The sequence below is a fragment of the Oncorhynchus gorbuscha genome, linkage group LG18 (assembly GCF_021184085.1).
Source record: "Oncorhynchus gorbuscha isolate QuinsamMale2020 ecotype Even-year linkage group LG18, OgorEven_v1.0, whole genome shotgun sequence".
Classification (NCBI taxonomy): Eukaryota; Metazoa; Chordata; class Actinopteri; order Salmoniformes; family Salmonidae; genus Oncorhynchus; species Oncorhynchus gorbuscha.
Genome location: NC_060190.1, coordinates 18,737,895 through 18,760,038, shown reverse-complemented (window position 1 = coordinate 18,760,038; position 22,144 = coordinate 18,737,895). Strand labels below are relative to the sequence as shown.

Genomic DNA, 22,144 nt, shown 5'->3' with positions numbered 1-22,144 from the left:
CCTTGTGCAAATCTCCACTCAAAAACACTTGGTGTGTGTGTGTGTGTGTGTGTGTGTGTGTGTGTGTGTGTGTGTGTGTGTGTGTGTGTGTGTGTGTGTGTGTGTGTGTGTGTGTGTGTGTGTGTGTGTGTGTGTGTGTGTGTGTGTGTGTGTGTGTGTGTGTGTGAGCGTGCATGTGAAGAATCAGTAGGAAAGACCTGTGGTCGTGTGTGCATATCTGCCTTATTCAGCTGCTCTGAAATTACCGCTTTTTTAAAAATCCGGTCATGTTTGAACAGCTCTCTCTTTCTCTCGCTCTCTCAACATCCCCCCTCTCTATCTTATCTCTCTCCACCTCTTTAGGGAATACCAACAGTGTTGCCATGGTTACCTCTCTGGTCCAAAACCATGGCAACGGAGGAGTAAGCGCACCATTCCAAGGAAGATGACAGTGCAGAGGAAGATAATTACTTTTGCACACGCAGACGCAAGTCGCCGTGCCAGGTTTTGCAGTAAATGTGCCGAGTCAGCATGGCTGCGAACGTCATATAGCGACGAGCTCACCGTGCAGCATCATGCACACTGATTGGATTATGGGCCCAAGCATGCTAATTGCCTAGCCTTTATGGAGCATGCTTAATTATTTGAATACTGCTATGTGCACAGCCAATAAAGGTATACAGTGTGGCTCGTATACTGCACAATAAGCAACTGCAGGGTGTCTCCTGTCTTATTGCCAACCTTAGCACACCCAGGAGAACAGTACAAGTTATTCCCATATACGTGGTTTTAAGAGAGATATGTAGGAATCAGGCAGTAAAGCATCCCCATTGGTCGGTTATCTTTGTAAACTCTAAAGTCTTACATAATTCTACTATCTGATTGAAAGATAGTTTTGCAACAACCATTATTTGTACAACATCCCTAAACAGTCTCTGATGTGTGTGTCAATGTCTTCTATCCAAACCTCCAACCCACATCGACATGATATCTGTCTGAGTCCCAGCTATTGACAAGAGTTCTTGTTTTCTAGGGAATTGCTACAGACATGTATAATGTGGCCTGGGATGACGGCATGGATTAGGAGACCTCCGAACACACACGCACTGGGATCACATACAGTAGGGCTTCCAAAGTAGCTTCCAGGAACGATTGAGTAATGGTAATAATAACCCACCGCCGCTAGAAGACGAGCCTCTGGCTGAGCCGCCTCACGTCATGCTCGGGCACCAGCGGCGCTAGATGTCCCTGAGGGGAAAATTCTTCGCCAACCCCCAGGCAGCTGCATGCCAGGTGCAAGCTGCTAAGCTGCTGGCAAGAGAGATGACAGGGCAGACGGATATTCCTCCTATCATGTAAACTGTCCACAGACAAGTGTACACACGTACGCACAACCACATACATGCCAGTGGAGGCTGCTGAGGGGAGGACGGCTCACTTTATTCTGGTCATTATTATGAGTCTCCTCCACAGCCTCCACTGATACATACATAAACACACACACATACACACACACACACGGAAGTATGAAGAAGTACACATGCAATGCATGCACACATACACACACACACATAGATACATAAATAAGGGAATGAAGGTGTACACACACTTGTTCAAACACACACGTGTACAAACACACATGAACACACACAACCACACACCCACAGCTTAACTGGAAACCCCCCCAAAAGCACACACACCCTTCCAAAATCCTGTCAACCGGCGACGTGTGGTCAATGACGTCAATCTCTAAGGTTCAGTTATCCCTTTAATAAACTGTAACCACAACAACCGGCCACAGAAATTGTGCAAGGGTGCAGAACGGCTCGGTTGCCATTTAAAGGCAAAGGTACACGTAATACCAGACACAGTATGGTGATGATGTAATCCATGCAAGGATGTGCATGCCTGATGGTTGTATTAATGCAGGTCTGAGCATGTGCCCTCAGAAGCCTAGTAGTCAAGGTGGTATATTTTTGCAGCAGTCTGGATTTGCACATGTAATGCAGCTGACCATCTGTTCTGTTGAGCAGCACTTCTAGGGATTTGCTATCATCTGGGAGATGAGAAGTGCCAACTAAGGCATAGTTTTTCGTAAATGAATTGGTCATAGTGAAAGCAAAATTGTACATGTTTTCTTCCTTGTCTAGATGATTGTGTCACTCACCATGTAGCCTAATGTTCAATATTTCACTTGGCCATTGTTTGCTGCTGTGTGGTCTACCCCAGACAGTCAAAATACCTAGAGTTGTAGTTAAATTGTTTCTATTTTTGTTACTCTGGGGAAAATTATGTTAAATTGTATCATATGTGATCCTTAGCCTGCTGCTTCTTTTTTTTAATGAACTGCTACTGCCACCTTGTGGCACTTACATTTCAATGCGACCGACTGCTACTTACATTGATTTGAAGAAATCCTAACACATGTATTTTTTTCCCATCTGAGTTCAACAACATCCATTTACATTTACATTTAAGTCATTTAGCAGACGCTCTTATCCAGAGCGACTTACAAATTGGTGCATTCACCTTATGACATCCAGTGGAACAACCACTTTACAATAGTGCATCTAAATATTTTAAGGGGGGGGGGGGGGTGAGAAGGATTACTTTATCCTATCCTAGGTATTCCTTAAAGAGGTGGGGTTTCAGGTGTCTCCGGAAGGTGGTGATTGACTCCGCTGTCCTGGCGTCGTGAGGGATCCAACACTTTATATGCACTCAAAATGCATACGTTATCGGAGATATAATGTGATTGGGAATTAACGTTGTATTATATTTAATCAGGCGGTCAATGCGGACACCCTAGCTGTCAAATTAGTCAGTGGTCCTACTGGTCCTTTTTGCTGGGAACTTGCGCCTGTGTGAGGTCATGTACCGTCTCTGATACAAGCCAAAATTGAAATATTATCTTTGTTAACACAGAAATATCAACCATTTCGGAAGTGATGATGGGCGGTAAATCGAGCACGATAGCCGCCGGTGTTTGCGGGGCTCTGTTCGTCGGCTACTGCATCTACTTCGACAGGAAAAGACGGAGTGACCCCAACTTCAAGAACAGGCTGCGAGAACGTGAGTGTTGTCTGCGTCCTGTACACCCCACACAGGTCTATGTTTGGGAGACCTGAGGTGCAACAAAATGCCCGAGCCAGGCCGAACTCGTTTAACTATTCCCAATTAGCGAAGTATAGAAGATTGAATGGTAACGTGAATCGTTTGTGCAATAGATCTCATTCATTCATTCATTGTCCCCGCACTGCTAACCCCAAAAACCCTGCACTTAACTAGCCAGTGCTGACGTTAGCTCCTAGCAGAGGAACGCCCAACTCTGTTCTCTTAGGAGTTGAGCGTTTCTCAGATAACTAGCTTCTATATCATGTATTAATGTACTTCCTACTCACAAGCGTTCTGTTAGTTGAATTCAGACATGGAAAACTGCACCTACCCTGATTCATTCATTGGTAGTGTTTTGAACTGTTATGTAACCTAAACCAACCATTCTAGGCTACTAGCCATATCAGACAGAGCTTACCAAGCATGATTAAACGCAACCTGGATATCCCTAATGTTAATCTATCCAGTCCTACCGCTCATTTATGGCCGTGGGTTGTTGGTATGAAGAAGCTGACAATGCGCCTTAAGTGCATTAGACTGCGAACTTTAATGATGAGACTGCATAACTCATAAGGGGGTCTAAAATAAATGAGTGGGAATGGCCACACCTCCACACACTACATCATGGCAGCTCTGCCTTGTCTTCTACCCAGAATCCCTTACTCCAATAGAGCTACGAATTAGAATACAAATATGGATGCATGTCACAAATCCTTTTGGTTGTCAGTTGGCCACAATGCTTTATACACCTGCTTTATTGCAATTGAATGAGCCATGTTCCTCTGTTAGCCTTTTTGTCATTCACCTTCCACTGTGGTAGTTCATCACCCTATCAGGAAAAAAAAACTAGGATTGTTTGGATAGTTGTCACTTGCTACTTCGCGGCTACACTTATTTCCTGATTCTGACCAGGGTAAACCACTTTATCAAGGGATATCAGAATTGGTGGGGATTTATATTGGAGCTTTGTTCAAGACTGAAGCTGTACTTCAGGGTGTCAATTTAGGATGTTCATGTGACTTCCTAATCATAGTCTTTCATTGTAGGATTGCCAGAGAAACTAAGATGTCTTAAGTACAAACAGGAGCAATCCCCAAAGCTATTTATATTAAGTGATTGTGTTACCTCTGCCCCAGGGAGGAGAAATCAGGCAGCTGCAAAACAAGAGACAGGACTGTCGAAGGTGAGTAAAATCCCTTCAAGGTAATATTTAAATTCTTCCTCAATGAACACGTCTAAAGAAGTAATGTCTAGTACACGTCAGATGATACCATGTGGGAAATGTTCTCCAGTGAAATAAATAAGAGACGATCTTCACTGGCATGTATTGGGACACCGCAAGGTGATGGCTGGGTAGGACTGTTTTGAGACTGGAATTAGTGCATGGACGAAACCTTTTTGTCTGTACAGTGGTACCAAATTTCTGTCAACACAACTGTATAGCTCCCCAATAGAAACTGACCGACTTGACTACTCTTCCCTTAAGCCCCATATACTGGACTCTCACGAGAATGGCTTGTTCGCCACAGAACCATTGTTTTTCCAATGGAGGAAGTGCAAACCCAGCAAGAACTGCTGGGAGTTCACTTAAATTGAACTCTAACCTTGACCCTGATGAAGTGGCACGCCTCTGTGGATTGCCCGACTCATTAGAATAGACCTTTTATTTCTCCTGGAGAATAGGCCACCGACAACAGATTTTCCACCAGTACATTACGTTTTAGTTATTCCTTGACCTATGGAAAGTAGAGTGTGTTGTGGGACTCTTGCAGCTCCCAGACCTGAAGGATGCAGAGGCGGTCCAGAAGTTCTTTCTGGAGGAGATTCAGCTGGGAGAGGAGCTGTTGGCTCAGGGTAAACCAGTCTTACATTGACATCACTTGGTCTGTGTGTGTGATGCACTATTCCCCATATAATGCACTACCTAATTTACTTGTGACCAGAGTAACGACACTGTTCTCCATGTGATGTACTACACATTTTGTCGATCTAAACCTCTCTGCACTTGGTGTTCCGGTATAGGTGACTACGAGAATGGCGTGGAGCATCTGACCAACGCCATCGCCGTGTGCGGCCAGCCCCAGCAGCTTCTCCAGGTGCTGCAGCAGACCCTCCCGCCACCTGTCTTCCAGATGCTACTCACCAAACTGCCCACCATCAGCCAGGTACAGTCCTTTTCTCCACTTCAAGGTCATTTAACAGACACTCCTACCCTGGGCTGTGTACTCCAAATCTGTCTCAAACTGTTTGAACAACACAGCCTGTCCACTTTATTTAGATATCGAAATCAAGAGGCCTACCTGGATAAACCGATGCTTATCTCAGAATGAGAACGAGTTACCAATTCCTAATATAAATGCGTATTTTTATGCAACATTGCATAAGGCTGTGGCTAAAATGCTGCTAGCGGTGCCGCAATGCCGCGCCCAACAAACTGAGCATGACTTTTCCACAATCATGTTCATTGATACTCTCGTTTTAGTGGGGTCTGTTCTACATGTTGATAGTTGAGACATAAAAAGGGTATCATCAGAAAGGTTAAGTCCTTGTCTCTTACAGTAAAAGTGTCTAAGCGTTTCCGTGACCATTTAATGTTTATTTTAACTGCTTGTGTCAGAGGAAGTTATCGTTTGTTAACGAAGGAGAAGGAGACGAGACTGAACGCTAATAAAAACTGATTCTCGCGATACAGGCATTTGAACATTGAGGTGAAAGCAGTATGGTGGTCTTTCTAACCTAATGAAAGGCACCCACCACACTTGTTTAACCATCTTCAGTCCTTTCATGTCTCAACCAGAGTAGGAGTACTGATTTTAGGATCCGTTTTTACCTTGAGTAAGAACATGGACAGAAGGGACCTGAGCCCCTATTCATATAGCACCTGAGTAGATGCTTTTTGAATACAGGGCCTGACCCTAGATCAGTACTCCTGAGACTTATTTACCCATATCAACAAAGCTTAAGAAATGTTTCATTTCCTCTTCATGTTTATGGATTTAGAATTTCCCTCTTTCCTGCAGCGTATTGTGAGCGCACAAGGTAGCTTGAATGAAGACGACTTAGAATGAGGATCGTCGATGGAAGTTTCCCCTCGGAACACTCTTCTTCTGGACCCTCCTATAACAGGAGTAGGGTGAAGTTGCCCCTAGATGCTGATCTTGGGTCAGTTATGTATTTTCCCCACTAATGGTTAAGGTGATCCTAGATCGGTACTTAGGGGAAAGTTCCTCCCGGAGCTCTTATAACCCCTTATCTTGACTTGTATAGAAAATTGGTAAAACTTTTTTTTTTTTTACTCGAAGGTATTCTTTTGCTTCTGCCCAAATGAAAAACATGAACCCGTCCAATTACCACACGTTGTGTGTTACTATTGGCCGCAATCAGATTGCCATCTTTTGATTTGCAGCAATGGTAACCAATCAAATGCCTATTGGACCCATTTTATTGGATTCATATGCAGTTAGTGTTTTGCTTCTCTTACAGTTTGTCTCTGAAAGGTACAGCAAAACATTTCTCAGCATTTACAATACCATCCCTGCAACCACCCCCATGTTTACACAGCTCTGGGACCATATGTATTAAGCTTCTTGAATAGGTGTGCTGATCTAGGATCAGGTCCTCCCCCCTGCCCATGCAGTCTTGTTCATTGTGATCTGAAAGGAAACTGATCTTTAAAAAGAATTCCTACTGAGGCTTGATACATATAGCCCCTGTACTAAAACCTTTCTACAAACTTCTTAGTCTTTCAATTTCCTTGTTCCTACATGTGATCTGTCTCAACGCTGTTGTATAAGTTATTGTTTTGTTTTCAGTCTGACATGGATACTTTAAAGTGATTGAATGTTCTGTTAGGTCATTAAGGTTGTTCCTCTTTGTAAGAAATCTAAATAAAGGTAAATGACAACACCTTTGCTTCTAAAATTTTATTTAGTCTTTATAAGGTCTAGAACAGTTCATGAATGTTTAACCTTACCATTAGGTGGGATTGACATACATATTCGGTGGGACAGCCCCAACCTAAAAAACAACCATGTTTCAACTGGAAATGTGGGAGGGCCTGGATGTTACGTCAGGAACATTTTACAACAAATTTTCTGCTTTAACGATGCATCACAAAGCACAGACCATCAAATGTGTACAACCTGATTCCTTTTCCTCGGTTTGAGTTTCTTCTTCAGTGCTTTCGCCTTTGCTTTTTTGCTGTTTGGGTCGGCCATCTCACCTTTGAAGGAAGAGGGGCCTGTGGTGGCTTTCTGTGCCTCGCCTGGACTTTTCTTGAATGGCTTCCCCATCGATTTCATTTGAGGCCCCTTCCCTTGCGGCCTCACGGAAGATTTGTTTTGGGGAACGCCCTGGCCCGGTCTCCCCTTAAATCCTCCTTTGGTAGGCTCCTTCCCTGCACCCTTAGTTTCTCTTTCTTTCCCTCTAGGCCCTCTGTGCACCACTTTCTTCTTCTCTTTCTCCTTCTTCACTGACCTCTTCACCCGGACCGACCTCCCGAGGAGTTTGGAGCTGTCTAGTTTCAAGGCCAGCTGGACCGCATCGATGCTCTACAACAACATTAGCCGTTAGAGATGATGCAGGGGTGTAGTTAGAAAAGAGGTTTCATAAGACTAAGTAGTAGTCTAAACCCAAACTGTGTGCATGCAAAGTATTGGCTGCAGTATGAGACTTGGCCAGCTCAGTAGTGAGAAGAAGCGTTTTGAAATGCATACATAACATCTGAGCGAGTCTGGTGCATATGAAATATTATATTTCCTCACCTGGAATAAGATGTAGCCGAAGCCCTTGCCCATTCCAGAGTTCTTGTCCCGCACCAACCGCACCCCCTCCACCTTGCCACACTCCTCAAAGTGCTGTCGCACTGGCAATTCGTTTATATCTGCAAGTTAATACCATATGATATGAACCCAATAACCTGCATGTTATTGGTTTCCTTTTGAATGACAAGTTCACAGGAAAGTAAACCCTCTTGTTACTCACCGAATGGTAGATTGCCAATGAATATTGACCTCTTGTGATCGTGCTGAAATACAAAACAATTCTATTCAATAGATGTCCCAGCATCCTTTGCTCAAACAAGTGTATACAAAACCCAAAGATTAAGCAAATGTATGACCTTAACTGTCAGCAAGTACATTCAACCGGTCTTAGCGCTTGGTGTGTTCTTTTTAAAATATCCAATGTCGTGGGACACACTTACCGATGAACTTTTGGAGACCCTGTCCACCCGGATGTGAAAGTTTTTCTCAATCTCCATGCCGTTCCTGCAACATTTAAAGACGGCCAATGAGGAACTTTGTTCTAGTATGCAGATTTTTTTTTTTTTTGGACATCACGATTTCGCAGGTGCGCTCACATCTTTCAAATTTCTGAAGGGAAATGTAATAGAGCAATCTGACGCAATTAAGCAAGACTTCAGCTCTGCGTTTACCAGATTATGATAACTTAAAACAGTCACGCTAAAATTAAAGTTGAATGCTTGTCAGGGACTACCTTTCCAATGCCTTCTCGGCTCCTTCCTCAGCTTCGAACACCACGTAGGCATTGATGCTCTGCTTCTTTGGGTGAACCTTACGCCTGGAAAGGAAAAGCAACAGCAAAAAGTACTCTAATACATGCGTCATGTTACCACGGATAAACTCCCATTCAATCAGTGTTAGCATTTCTCATGGTTAACAATTCAGGGGAACTTACTGAATAGCTGCTACTTTGCGTGACATAGATGGATCCTCTCTTACCTACAAGGAAAATGCCATGTTTTAGCTTCACCGATCAAGTTTGAGGCTTCAGAAAGTGTTGTATCATCTTTCATCCATTACTATGAAGCTTTCAGGAAGCTCAACCCTAATGGAAATGAGCACTCATATTGTCTGATGGGTATTAGATTAATCTAATACAGTGAATGGAGTACTTACTACAGATCGAAATCGAATGCTTTCAATGGCTCCCTGATCCTTGAAGACAAGCTGTAGTGTCTGAAAAACCAAACAGAGAAACAACAAGGCATATTTTCACATGAGATTTAAACCCAGGTCTGCTTTCGACATGCCTAACCAATGAGATTATGGTCACTGTTTATAACGACTGGGGCGGCTGTTACCTTCTTTGTGCAGCTGGCAGGAAGGTTGCCGACAAACACTGTTCGTTTCTGCTTTACCCTCTCCGCCGCCATTTGGGCTCCAGTCCTCTGTTTTTTTGTCTGCCTTTCCTCCTCTGTCGCACCCCCTTCTTCCATCTCAACAGCTTTCCTTTTAGTCTTCTTGGGCATCTTTGGGACCTGTTCATCTTCGTCAGCATTTTGTAACGCACTTTCTCTGAAAGTGAGAGAGAGCTTTAACTATCAATCTACATCTCGTACATATTCTTTTGCATGTGATTTACTTTTTTTAATCGCTCACCTGTTTTCTAGATTTAGGTCTGCAGCCGATTTGTCCTTTGCAGCTTTCTTTGTTTGTTTCTGGTTGTTCGGGACTTTTGTGACTGCGCCTTCCTTCACCTCCACGCTCCTCGGTTCAGGCTATGAAGGGAAGAAAAAGTTACATTATAATTTCACTCAGTTGGCAAACACAGAAGACTCTAGCAAGGGTACACGACTCAGGCCCTCAAGCTATGTAGTCCTGTTGGTTTCCCAGATAATACCTCCCCATTACATCCCTACTGGACACTGATCATTTTGAAACAGAAAGCGAAAGTGTGTGTTTCTTAGTGGACAGGTAGAAACGCTGTTTCACATTTATTGGAAAAACATTTTCTCTACTGAACATGGCCGTGGTATCCTGGAAAACAAAAATGAGTTGGGCTACAGCATTAAAAGACCTGAGCTGTGCATCCTTTCCTTGGGACTTATGGCCTTACCTTAGGAGCAGGAACAAAGAACAGTGTGTCAACTACTGGCGCAGCTTGGAACAAGGCAGATAAAGATCCCGAACTGGATGCAGACTCCTTTGGAAACAAGCTGCCTGATACTGATCCCACTACATAGTCCATGGACTGTTTGTCCACAGATGGCCCCTCACTAAGGAAAAACAAGTAACATTGTTAGACTCATGAGATACTGCAGCAGTTCACTACCACAGTGCTGCATTAGGTAGCTAGATGTGCATGGATGCCAAGGTACGTGTAATATTTATTGCTACAAAAAGACATCTTCATAAGCATTTCCTGAACATCCATAGAGGTAACACACAATCAAAAGGTAGGCTATCCAGTGCCATTGAGATACTAAAACGATTTGGTTGCTGACTAGAAGCAACTTATGGAAGAAAAATATAAAACGCAACATGAAACAATTTGAATGATTTTACTGAGTTACACTTCATATGATAGTCAATTTAAATAAGTAAATTAGGCCCTACTCTACGGATTTCATGACTGGGACTACAGATATGCATATGTTGGTGACAGGTAGGACCGTAGATCAGAATACCAGTCAGTATTTGGTGTGACCACCATTTACCTCATGCAACGTGACATCTTTGCATAGAGTTGATCAGGCTGTTGAAAGTGGCCTGTGGAATGTTGTCCCACTCTTAAATGGCTGTGCGAAGTTGCTGAATATAGCGGGACCTGGAAACAAGCTGTCGTACACGTAGATCCAGAGCATCCCAAACATACTCAACGGGTGACATGTCTGAGTATGCAAGCCATGGAACTGGACATTTTCTGCGTCCAGGAATTGTGTACAGAGCCTTGGAGACATGGTGCCGCCCATTATCATGCTGAAACATGGTGTTGGTGACTGATTAATGTCACCACGACGAGAGGCCAATTGTCGCATCTCTGTGCATTCAAATTACCATCGATAAAATGCAATTGTGTTCGTTGTCCGTAGTTTATGCCTGCCCATACAGTACCACAACCCCACCATGGGGCACTCTGTTCACAATGTCGACATCAACAAAATGCTCTCCCACATGATGCTGTACACGTGGTCTGCACTTGTGGGGGTGGTTGGATGTGCTACCAAATTCTGTAAAACGACGTTGAATGAGGCTTATGATAGAGAAATTAACATTCAATTCTCTGGCAACAGCTCTGGATATTCCTGCAGTCCGAATGCCAATTGTCTATAATAGAGTGGCAAGCACAGTCACCGGATCTCAACCCTATTGAGCTGTTGTGGGAGGCAACTTGACCATATGGTACATAAGTGTCCAAGCCAATCCAATTTGTGGGAGGTGCTTCAGGAAGCATGGGGTGAAATCTCTTCAGATTACCTCAACAAATTGACAACTAGAATGCTAAAGGCCTGCAAGGCTGTAATTGCTGCAAATTGAGGATTCTTTGACAAAACCAAAGTTTGAAGGACACTTATTTAAATTAAAATGAATTATTTAACCTTATCAACGTCTTGGCTATATTACCTATTCATTTTGCAACTAATTTCATATATGATTTCATGGAAAACAAGGGCATTTCTATGTGACTCCAAACTTTTGAATGTTAGTGTATTTAGCAATGTTATTGCGGGTGTAGCGAAATGCTTGTGTTCCTAGCTCCAACAGTGCAGTAGTCTCTAACAATTCACAACTATATGTTATTTCATTTAACTAGGCAAGTCAGTTAAGAACAAATTATTATTATTTACAATGACGGCCTACCAAAAAGCGAAAGACCTGTGGGGACGGGGGATTAAAAATAAATTAAACAAAAATATAGGACAACACACACACACACACACATCACAAGAGAGACAACAACAAGAGAGACAACACTACATGAAAAGTGACCTAAGACAACATAGTATGGTAGCAACACAACAAGATAGCAGCACAAAACATGGTACAAACATTATTGGGCACAGACAACAGCAAAAGTCAAGAAGGTAGAGTGAACAATACATCACACAAAGCAGCCACAACTGTCAGTAAGAGTGTCCATGATTGATTCTTTGAATGAAGAGATTAAGATTAAACGGTCCAGTTTGAATGTTTGTTGCAGTTCGTTCCAGTTGCTAGCTGCGGCAAACTGCAAAGACGAGCAACCCAAGGACGTGTACGCTTTGGGAACCTTTAACAAAATGTGACTGGCATAACGGGTGTTGAATTTGAAGGAAGATGGCTGCAGTTGAAATCTCAGATGAGGTGAGTGAGGCCTAAGGAGGGTTTTATAAATAAACATCAACCACTGGGCCTTGCGATGGGTATACCGTGATGACCAGTTTACAGAGGAGTATAGAGTGCAGTGATGTGTCCTATAAGGAGCATTGGTGGCAAATCTGATAGCCGAATGGTGAAGAATATCTAGCCGCTCGAGAGCACCCTTCCCTGCCGAGTGGCATTCTTCTTAGTAAACCACATGACCTTTGCTTTGGAGGTGTTCAGAACAAGGTTAAGGGCAGAGAAAGCTTGTTGGACACTAAGAAAGCTTTATTGTAGAGTGTTTAACACAAAATCCGAGGAGCAGCTTCCTACTGCCTGAGCTATGTGGTTGATATCAATTGAGAAAAGTGTGGAGCCTAGGATCGAGACTTGGGGTACACTGCACTCTTTGAGAGGTAGTTAGCAAACCAGGCCAAACACCCCTCAAAGACACCAATACTCCTTAGCGGCCCACAATAATGGACTACCGAATGGACTTCCTGTGACATTGGGTGCTGTAGCTGTCCTGGAGGGCAGGTAGTTTGCCCCTGGTGATGCGTTGGGCAGTTGTCGTACCAGGCAGTGATACAGCCCGACAGGATGCTTTCAATTGGGTGTCTGTAAAAGTTTGAGGGTTTTAGGGGTCAAGCCAAATCTCTTCAGCCTCCTGAGGTTGAAGAGGCGCTGTTGCACCTTCTTCACCACACTGTCTGTGTGGACCATCTCAGATCATCAGTGATGTGTACGCCGAGGAACCTGAAGCTTTCCACCTTCTCCACTGCGGTCCCATCGATGTGGATAGGGGCGTGCTCCCTCTGTTTCCTGAAGTCCACAATCAGCTCCTTTGATTTGTTGACATTGAGTGAGGTTATTTTCCTGGCACCACTCTCCCAGGGCCCTCACTTCCTCCCTGTAGGCGGTCTCATCATTGTTAGTTATCAGGCCTACTACTCTTGTGTTGTCTGCAAACTTGATGATTGAGTTGGAGGTGTGCGTGGCCATGCAGTCATGGGTGAACAGGGAGTACAGGAGGGGGCTGAGCATGCACCCTTGTTGGGCCCATGTGTTGAGGATCAGCGTCTGGGCTGGCAGCCCTGGGAGGGTTAACAGGCTTAAATGTCTTACTCATGTCGGGAGAGCCCACACTCCTTCGTGCACAAATTTGTGCACAATATGAGAGAAATATGTTTGTGCATATGGAACATTTCTGGGATCATATTTCAGCTCATGAAACATGGGACCAACACTTTACATGTTGCGATTAAATGTTAGTTCAGTGTAATACACAGTGTGAGTTTCCCCAACTACCTTGTATTTCCAACAATGTACAAATTTAACATAATGATTATTAACGTTAGTTACATGCGGACACTCGTGGAATGGAGACTCACCTCTTTCCAGAAAGTTTATTTTTCATGGTCAGTTCTCGATGGTCGATCCCAGCTGGTTTGAATGATGAGACAATCTTATAAAAACGTGCTTTTAAGCATGGAAATATTTAATCAAATAAGTTGACGGAAGTTATAATGAACACATCTCATTAGAACTATTTGTTGATTCGAAAAAGAACTGTAGCTATTTACTCACGCTTTACTCAACGAAGGCCTGTCCTTCACCTAATTATATCCTACTATGCACAACGCAATTGTAAATGGTTCCTAGCTGTATCATACCGGGTGGGCTATCATCCAGTGATCTAAATATAGATGCATTGATTGTTACCTGATTATAAAGATGATAGATATTTAAATAATGATACTAAAATAACGTTTATTGCCGATAAACATCATTAATAATCGATCAAACTTGTACGACAAACGTGTGCATCATCATATTCAGTTACTTCCTGTCGGGATGTTGTGAGCTGTGATTGTTTATGCTGCTGCGTAATATGACCAACACTCTCTGATAAAGGTAACTTTCAAACAAATATTTGGAAATAACAGCATATCGATTCTGTGGATAAGTGGTACTCGTGTTTCTTTGGCAGTGGAGATAGTTGTTGTAGCTAATCTAGCTAGCCAAGCAAAAATAAGCTAAACAACATCACCGTTTCCTGGGAGTTGACATGACAGCAAGTATTTCAGCTAGCTACTATAACGGTATTACCTAACTCTTTCTTAAACAGCGCTGTCAAAGTACAGAAGGCTTTCCCTGCTCATTCTTTTTCATTGTACATATATAGGTAGAAATATATCCAACGTTATAGATACAGTGAGTACAATGAGAGTCCCTGACCAGACACAACCCACCACCATGCACGAATGCCTTCCATCAGACGCAGTGGGCAGACGGGTGGCTTGTGACGGGGAGCGTGGCACGGTGCGGTTTGTTGGCACTGTACCACCAACTGCAGGTAAGCTAACTAGCTACAGACTGCTTGGGATATGGATATAATAGGCAAAGTAACATAAGCGTTATCCACAGTGGGTGTGGCAGCACTGTTTGAGATCATTTCTCCATTATTCTTGGTCATGTACTATAACCAAGTACTTATTCAGTGCCTGTGCTTACCAATGCCTCTGTGCTTAGGGTTGTGGCTTGGTGTGGAGTGGGACAACCCTGATCGAGGCAAACACGATGGCAGCCATGAAGGTGTCCACTACTTCACTTGCAGGTAAAGTAAACCCTATCTAGTATCTCAATGATGGTAGCATGACATTACACTGACCTGTTGAGATAGGTATCATCCTAATCTCTGCTAACCCATAAATCAAATATAGCGTAATTTGGTCAGCTGCGTGATTTATTTCTGTGTTCATACGTGTTAGATATTGAGATTTCCAGCAAAAATGAAGTCTCCACTCTCATTAAAAAGGAAACGGGAAACACAATTTTGGGGGGGGTTGGAATGTGGCCATTATGTGTTTTGCTGCTCTCAAGGTTCTCACCCCCTCCACCCCACCTAAGGCACCCGAAGGGAGGCTCTTTCGTCCGGCCCAAGAAGGCCAGCTTCGGGGTGGACTACCTGACGGCCATCAGGCGGCGTTACGAGATGGAGGTCCAGCAGGTCTTGGGAGAAGAGATCCAGATCTCCACGAGGACGGTGGAGATGGTAGGATTCGAGGCCATCACAGAGAAACAAAAGTAAGGGGACAACAAGGCTTTGGAGCCTGAGAGTGAGAGTGCATTTTAATCCAGGACTAGGCTTAATCTGACTCCGGGAATCTGTCCCAAAGTGTGCTTATTTTTTACGGTCAACTCTGTATGTACTGTTTGGAATATTGTTAAAGCATGCCACCTATACCAGAGGATGCCAGTATCAGGCCCCCCTCGCAAAATAGTTTTCTAACCTAAAGGGTATTCCCTGGTTAAATAAAGGCTCAATAAATATTAAGTAAAGAATGGTTACAAAACGTAGGCACTTGAGTTGGGACTGTTGAACTCCACCACACTCCAACAGAGTTTCACTTGTCTGATCTGCAGTCATCTGTACTTATTCAGTGAAATGCGTTGTTGTCATCTGTGCTCCTCCGCAGGGTGGAAAACCTGACCGATGTTGCACTGAGGTTGTGCGAGGTTTCCAGCCCGGGCCCTCCGAATGAAATCCGAAACACCACTCCCCGTATCCTTTCATTTAGTAGCTTTTAATTAGCTAAATAAGTGCTCATGTCCAAACAGTTACAACTGTCAATCATATGAAATTGTTCATGTTAATAATACTTGAGTGCGGGCCTCCCGGGTGGCGCAGTGGTCTAAAGCACTGCATCGCAGCGCTAGCTGTGCCACCAGAGACTCTGGGTTCGAGCCCAGGCTCTGTCGCTGCCGGCTGCAACCGGGAGGTCCATGGGGCGACGCACAATTGGCCTAGCGCCGTCCGGGTTAGGGAGGGTTTGGCCGGCAGGGATATCCTTGTCTCATCGCGCACTAGCGACTTCTGTAGCGGGCCGTGCGCAGTGCACGATGACCAGGTCGCTAGGTGTACAGTGTTTCCTCCGACACATTGGTGCGGCTGGCTTCCAGGTTGGATGCGCGCGCTGTTTTAAGAAGCAGTGCGGCTTGGTTGGGTTGTGTTTCGGAGGACGCATGGCTTTCGACCTTTGCTTCTCCCGAGTCCATACAGGAGTTGTAGCGATGAGACAAGACAGTAACTACTAACAATTGGATACCACGAAAAGGGGGTAAAAATAATGTTTAACTTTTTTTACAATAATACTTGAGTGCACTTCTCTGATCTGAACTTACTGTGATATGTAGCTATTTTACACCATATTTGCGTCCCAAATGGCACCCCCTTTCCCGATATAATGCACTACTTTTGACTAGGGCTCTGGTCAAAAGTTGTGCACTTTAGCGAATGTGTGTGTTATTTGGGTCGCAACCCCATTAGTAAATGTACGGTCCACCCACCCAATTGAATTAGCATGGGGGAAGCGTTGATTGGACATTTAGCTGATGGTGCTCTACTACTGCATCCTTAATGGTCCCTGTCAGACGTGCTGATGTTGGACCTGTGTGGGAACCTCCTGTGCTGTTGGGACGACGTGATGGCCGTCACTGAGCAGATGGAGGAACTCAAAGAGCTTCAGCTCAGGTAGATCACGCTGAATAATGATGCGTGTGTGTTTTTGTGCCTCACTTTTCTCAAACTCTGATCCCCTCACTGACTGTCTCTCTTGTCCTCTTTCCCCTCAGCCACAACAGACTGCGTGTGCCCTCCAACCCTACGGTGCGACCCCGGGCCTTCTCCTGCCTCAGGGTCCTCTCCCTCACCAACTGTGCCCTCACGTGGCCTCAGGTGACAGCCACCACCTTTCCCTTAGGCATTATGGGCCTCTTTCTCAATTCATCTTTCCTCAATTCCTCGCATCCTCTATACTTACATCCTTCTCATAACTCGTTGGAGAAGAAGGCTGGCGGGGAAGAACCTTGGATTTTATCCACCAATATGGTTGAGGAGGCGAAGAGATAGGATGTGAGGAATTGATGAAAGATTCATTCGGATCGATCCCATGTCAAGTAAATACAATATTGTAGGCTGATTTTATTTGTAAAGGTGTATTTGTACCAGTTAATACGGTAATAGATCATTAAGTTGCAGCACACAGTATGTTAATTAATGAGCTGGTGCAAACATGTGAAGGCCTAATGAAATGAGAAGTGATCGAAATGCTGAGTCTCTTTACATTTATCCATCTCCCTTTGGTGTTGGTCTGTTAGCTGCTTGAGTGCGCCCCCATGTGGCCAATGCTGGAAGAGCTCTACGCCTCTGAGAATGACATCACTGAGCTACAGAAGTAAGGTTTTAGCCGTCCGTTTTGGGTCTCCGTTCCGATGTATTTTAATTTTTTTCGAAAGCAACATTTGTAACATTTGACTTGTATTTCCGCCTCATTTGCACAGGCCTAACGATGTCTTACAGTCTTTGACAGTTTTGGATCTCTCAACAAACCCTTTGGTTGATGGAGCCGTACTGAGTATTGGCGAACTGCCTAGGTAAGAGCGGGCATAACGGTACCAACACAGACACTTCTCATAACTGTTCACTACACCGTATGACAAATGACATAGCCCTGTTGTTAGCTTTGACTTGTGCATTTATAGTTCTTGGGAGTACTTTACTTTCATGAACATTATCAACAACAACAACAACAAAATGTATACTATTATCCTAATAAATGTCCTTGTTTGTAAACATTAGCATTTCAATGAATAAGCATTTGTATTATTTATAATAAATTATGTAGCATTTATAATGTAATTTGCCATAAAGTGTAACCTTTTACATCCGTGCTTTTCATGAATTTCAGACTGGAGAATCTAAATATGTCTAAGACTGGTTTGTCAACCTTGCGGTTTGATGACGCAATGCCTGGTAAAGTTTACTTCGGACATTGTTTGGGAAAAAAACGTGACCTTTTGACGTGTTTGTTATTAATGGTAGTCGAGTTGAATTAGCATAGCAGTAGAGGTAGTTGAACAAGATCTCAGAAGATGCATGTGGATATGTGTTTTGATGACACATGCATTTGACAATGGGTAGAACTGTAAGGGCGAAAGATGGGCATTGAGTATATTGGTAAGACTCTGTAAATTATTATTTTATCACGTCTTCTGAAGGTTGCAAAACAGCTATGTTTCCTGCCCTGAAAAGTCTCGCAGTTAACAGCAACAACATTTCAGAGGTGAGCGTTGTCTAAGAAAGATTTGATCGTAGTGAAATATATCCGGATATATAAATGATTAATTACTAAACAAATTTGGTGAATGTCACTAGTCAGCAAAAAGTTAATACTTGTTCTGTGAAAATGGATATGAATGTGAAATCCTTCTAACTCAACCCTTTATCCCCTCTCTTTCTCTCTCTGTCTCTCAACCCTACACGTACACTTGCTTGTGCTTACACACTGACACGGCAATACGTACAACATTTTTTTTAAATCGCACACACACACTCACCAACACACTCTTACAATCTCATTCACTCACTGACACATTCATTGACACACACAGTGGTCGGTAATAAACGAGCTAGAGAAGCTGCAGAGCCTGGTCCGGTTGTCGTGTCGGCAGAACCCCCTGCTGAGCCAGGAAAGGAACCCCGGCACGGCCATGCAGCTGCTTATTGCCAGGGTGGGCCGGCTGGAGGCCCTCAATAGGTGGACGGTGAGGCCCTGTCATCTGTTTTAACGCTACTGCCAAACCTGGGTGTGTTCATTAAGCTCCATTTTAATTTACCCGGTTCTGAACGACAGATCCAGCTTCTTACAGTTGATCCCCACATGCAATTTATACTGGTGCGATTAATGGTCAGCCACTGCGCACGCAAACCTAAAATAATCACAGTGATAGATCCAGCTCTATGCCTCCATCCCAAATGAATGGAAAAGATATGCACCGAAGAAAACCAGGAAATTAGTGCTTACTATGTCTTCATTCAATATTGAGGCATATAGTAGCTGGAGCTACACAACTTTTATCTAGACATTGTGAAATGTTCCTTTAAAGCTATATATGTTTCCTTCTCGCATCTCCCACTATGAATACATCAGTGTTTGCAGATGTTCTTGCTGAAATCCTCCATTCTCTTTCCTTGTTACCGTGGTTACCTGTAGGTCCTGCCTGAGGACAGGAGGGGGGCGGAGCTGGACTACTGCAAGATGTTTGGGCTAGAGTGGCTGGCATCCGGGGGACACCGAGACCCTCAGCAGAACCGCCCCAGTGCTGAGTTCACTGCACAGCACCCCCGCTATCAGAGTCTCATACAGAGTGAGTAAAGAGTGATACATTCCTCCCAAGGTTTCCCCGGCAACACCCTATTTCAGACTGAGAAGTGGTACAGCCCACCCTATATCTACTCGACTATAGGCATTTCTGAAGAAAAAACATATGCCGTACTGCTACCCATATCCCGAGAAAGAAGTGATACAACGCAGCCCATGTCACTCTTACAAAGAGACAGTGGTGATCCTAATTCCCGCCCTATAGTCATTATAAGTTCAATGAATTGACAGAGGCTCAATTTTCTTTTGTTTTTCAGAATACGGAGCTCCAGAAGACAGCGAACTGAAGAAGCAGGAGCCATTTGCACTGAAAAACCAGCTCTTAAGTGAGTCCTCCTCACTTCTCTTAAGTCTAATTTATACAGTACACAATGCAAGAACATAATTCGCTATGCAAAATGGCGGTCCTGTGTAGATGCGTCAAGTTAGAAATTCCGTGGCTGCACACATTCGTGTAAAGCAGTGTTACTTAATCCTGGTCCTGGGATTTTTGCCCTAGCACTACACACCGGATTCCACTAAGCAACTCATTATCAAACATTTAATAAGTGTAATCGGCTGTCTAGGGCAAAAACAAAAGTGTGGCCCCCAAGAGCCGGATTATGAAACAATTCTGGAATTAATTTGATTTTTAAAATTATTTGCTAATAAACCGTAATAATCTCATCCCAGAACTGCATGTGCTGTGACCCAATAAACACATTGAACTATTTACACAGGAGATGAGTCAGCGTATCTAAATTGCATTATGGTGGTTCAAACCCTGAATGCTGATTTGGCTGAAAGCCGTGGTACTGTATATCAGACCGTATACCACGGGTATGACAAAACATATACTTTTTTTTACTGCTCTAATTATGTTGGTAACCAGTTTATAATCGCAATAAGGCACCTCGGGGGTTTGTGATATATGGCCAATATACCATGGCTAATGGCTGTGTCCAGGCCCACCACGTTACGTCGTGTGTAAGAACAGCCCTTAGCCGTGGTATATTGGCCATATACCACACCCCCGCGGGCCTTATTGCTTAATTAGTTCTTAAGAGTAATATAGCATTTCAAACCTCCCCCACCAGGCATAACATTTGTTTGTCCAGATGAGACGGACCGAAAATCTGTGGTGAAGAAACTCCCAGGTAAAGGCTCCCACCTGTCTTCATCAGCTAGTTAGATGGCATTTAATATTATTATTATCATATTATGTTCAGTATCTAAGCTAATGAATTGAGATGTGCATGGATGTTAGTGGACTTTTTACATGTGCCAGACTCAGACTCACATATAGCCCCTGGTAAATGTCTGTTCCTCTTAATGTTTCTCCCTCAGTCATTCCTGACTGTACTTTCAAATAACAATGCAAAATATGCAAGGAGGTCGGGACCCTGATTTGAAGTGAAGTGACTGTAACCTATTGCATTTTAATAAAGATATTCAGGGGTCACTCCACCCTTTTGATGTGTTTTAGATTCCATGATCGTTCAGAAAGTGAAGGGGCTGCTCTACAGACTGCTAAAGATACCGGGTGCTGAGTTGAAACTCTCCTACACTAGCTCAAAGGTAAAGAGGTTTACTGACAACGGCAACTGCCCTATACTAGCTCAAAGGTAAAGAGGTTTACTGACAACGGAAACTGCCCTATACTACCTCAAAGGTAAAGAGGTTTACTGACAACGGCAACTGCCCTATACTAGCTCAAAGGTAAAGAGGTTTACTGACAACGGCAACTGCCCTATACTACCTCAAAGGTAAAGAGGTTTACTGACAACAGAAACTGCCCTATACTACCTCAAAGGTAAAGGGGTCTAAATAGACTAGGTGAAATGGTCTTACTCACCTAAACTAGCCCACAGTAGTTTTATTTCTGTGTTGGTGTAACCATCCTCGCCACTCATAGGTGAATCTGTTTAATAGACCAATGGTACAGTCCCACTTTCTTAGTAGTGGAATGGGCTCCCTAAAACAACATTTGTCTTTCCTCAGATGGAGGGCAAAGAGATTGAGATCGACAACGACCTGAAACCGCTGCAGTTCTACTCCATCGAAGACGGAGACAAGGTCCTTGTCCGCTGGTTGTGATCCGCAAAGGTCCGGATTGGCTGCCTGATGACTCAAACTGAGTTCTTCCATGGCATAACGTTTGGCCGGAGCGAGGAGTTTGGGTCGCCAGGCAACCAAATTTGAAGTTTAAACGATATTCCGAAATCCACAAGAAAAATGTACAGCACTAAACCTGGGATGAAAACACAGCGCAGCTCCTATTCAGCCTGAGGAGACCAATCGATGTAGGAGAAAGAAACACAGGGTCGTGTTCATTTGGCATGAAATGGAAGATAACTGTCCAAAACGGAGTGAAACAGGAAGGGAACATCTGAACTTGTCCAATAAGAGTTGTGCCCTTATGAACACAACCCAAGCGTGAACAATGTGTATTTGTATTTATTAGGATCGTATCAACAGCTTACATCATAAATAAAACAATTCATCATCCAATAAATAATACAAAAATTACTGTTATGACTGTTATGCACTGGGCAAAAGAGAATTAGGAGACATTTAGGCCCTTGAATGGTGGATTTTACCATCCCTGAGCTATGGCAGCTTTCATAGCTTGGCCTTTAGTGAGTTAGCAGCAGTTAAGGTATTTTTTATTTAACTAGGCAAGTCAGTTTTAAGAACAAATTCTTATTTACAATGCCAGCCTACCAAAAGGCAAAAGGCCTCCTGCGGGGACGGGGCCCTGAGATT

The 22,144-nt window shown here is 43.7% G+C and overlaps 3 protein-coding genes across 4 annotated transcripts; 2 read left to right on the top strand and 1 right to left on the bottom strand.

Annotated features, from left to right (window-relative positions):
- The first annotated feature begins 2,659 nt into the window (after positions 1–2,659).
- tomm20b (translocase of outer mitochondrial membrane 20b) lies at positions 2,660–6,999 on the top strand. Its single transcript, XM_046309770.1, has 5 exons — positions 2,660–3,051; positions 4,230–4,276; positions 4,866–4,947; positions 5,116–5,258; positions 6,114–6,999. Exons 1-5 carry the CDS (start codon positions 2,928–2,930, stop codon positions 6,159–6,161), a joined length of 444 nt encoding a protein of 147 aa, XP_046165726.1. The 5' UTR covers positions 2,660–2,927; the 3' UTR covers positions 6,162–6,999.
- A 2-nt stretch (positions 7,000–7,001) lies between these two features.
- On the bottom strand, positions 7,002–13,825 carry rbm34 (RNA binding motif protein 34). Its single transcript, XM_046309769.1, has 12 exons — positions 13,764–13,825; positions 13,568–13,619; positions 9,952–10,111; positions 9,495–9,613; positions 9,197–9,410; positions 9,012–9,071; positions 8,791–8,834; positions 8,590–8,673; positions 8,297–8,360; positions 8,077–8,119; positions 7,857–7,975; positions 7,002–7,643 (listed from the first exon to the last, which is right to left on the bottom strand). The coding sequence occupies exons 2-12, from the start codon at positions 13,591–13,593 to the stop codon at positions 7,221–7,223; spliced, it is 1,356 nt and encodes a 451-aa protein (XP_046165725.1). The 5' UTR covers positions 13,594–13,619; positions 13,764–13,825; the 3' UTR covers positions 7,002–7,220.
- A 148-nt stretch (positions 13,826–13,973) lies between these two features.
- Positions 13,974–21,907, top strand: tbce (tubulin folding cofactor E). Of its 2 annotated transcripts, none has more exons than XM_046309765.1 (17): positions 13,974–14,090; positions 14,360–14,532; positions 14,709–14,793; positions 15,087–15,263; positions 15,656–15,741; positions 16,611–16,710; positions 16,812–16,914; positions 17,337–17,413; positions 17,520–17,612; positions 17,927–17,991; positions 18,237–18,301; positions 18,630–18,782; positions 19,232–19,385; positions 19,657–19,725; positions 20,476–20,535; positions 20,865–20,956; positions 21,380–21,907. In XM_046309765.1, the coding sequence occupies exons 2-17, from the start codon at positions 14,400–14,402 to the stop codon at positions 21,473–21,475; spliced, it is 1,608 nt and encodes a 535-aa protein (XP_046165721.1). In that variant the 5' UTR covers positions 13,974–14,090; positions 14,360–14,399; the 3' UTR covers positions 21,476–21,907. The 2 variants fall into 2 exon arrangements, with proteins under 2 accessions (XP_046165721.1, XP_046165724.1); XM_046309768.1 differs by having other exon boundaries at positions 14,011–14,090; positions 14,455–14,532.
- The last annotated feature ends 237 nt before the right edge of the window (positions 21,908–22,144 follow it).

Coding starts and splice junctions, on each gene's coding strand:
- tomm20b (XM_046309770.1), top strand. CDS start 2,928: ATGATGGGCGGTAAATCGAGCACGATAGCCGCCGGTGTTTGCGGGGCT. Junction 4,277..4,865: donor AAGAGACAGGACTGTCGAAG/GTGAGTAAAATC, acceptor GGACTCTTGCAG/CTCCCAGACCTGAAGGATGC. Junction 5,259..6,113: donor AACTGCCCACCATCAGCCAG/GTACAGTCCTTT, acceptor TCTTTCCTGCAG/CGTATTGTGAGCGCACAAGG.
- rbm34 (XM_046309769.1), bottom strand. CDS start 13,593: ATGAAAAATAAACTTTCTGGAAAGAG. Junction 9,072..9,196: donor CTGCCAGCTGCACAAAGAAG/GTAACAGCCGCC, acceptor TTGGTTTTTCAG/ACACTACAGCTTGTCTTCAA. Junction 8,835..9,011: donor GCATTCGATTTCGATCTGTA/GTAAGTACTCCA, acceptor TTTTCCTTGTAG/GTAAGAGAGGATCCATCTAT.
- tbce (XM_046309765.1), top strand. CDS start 14,400: ATGAGAGTCCCTGACCAGACACAACCCACCACCATGCACGAATGCCTT. Junction 16,915..17,336: donor GTGCCCTCACGTGGCCTCAG/GTGACAGCCACC, acceptor TTGGTCTGTTAG/CTGCTTGAGTGCGCCCCCAT. Junction 17,414..17,519: donor GACATCACTGAGCTACAGAA/GTAAGGTTTTAG, acceptor TCATTTGCACAG/GCCTAACGATGTCTTACAGT.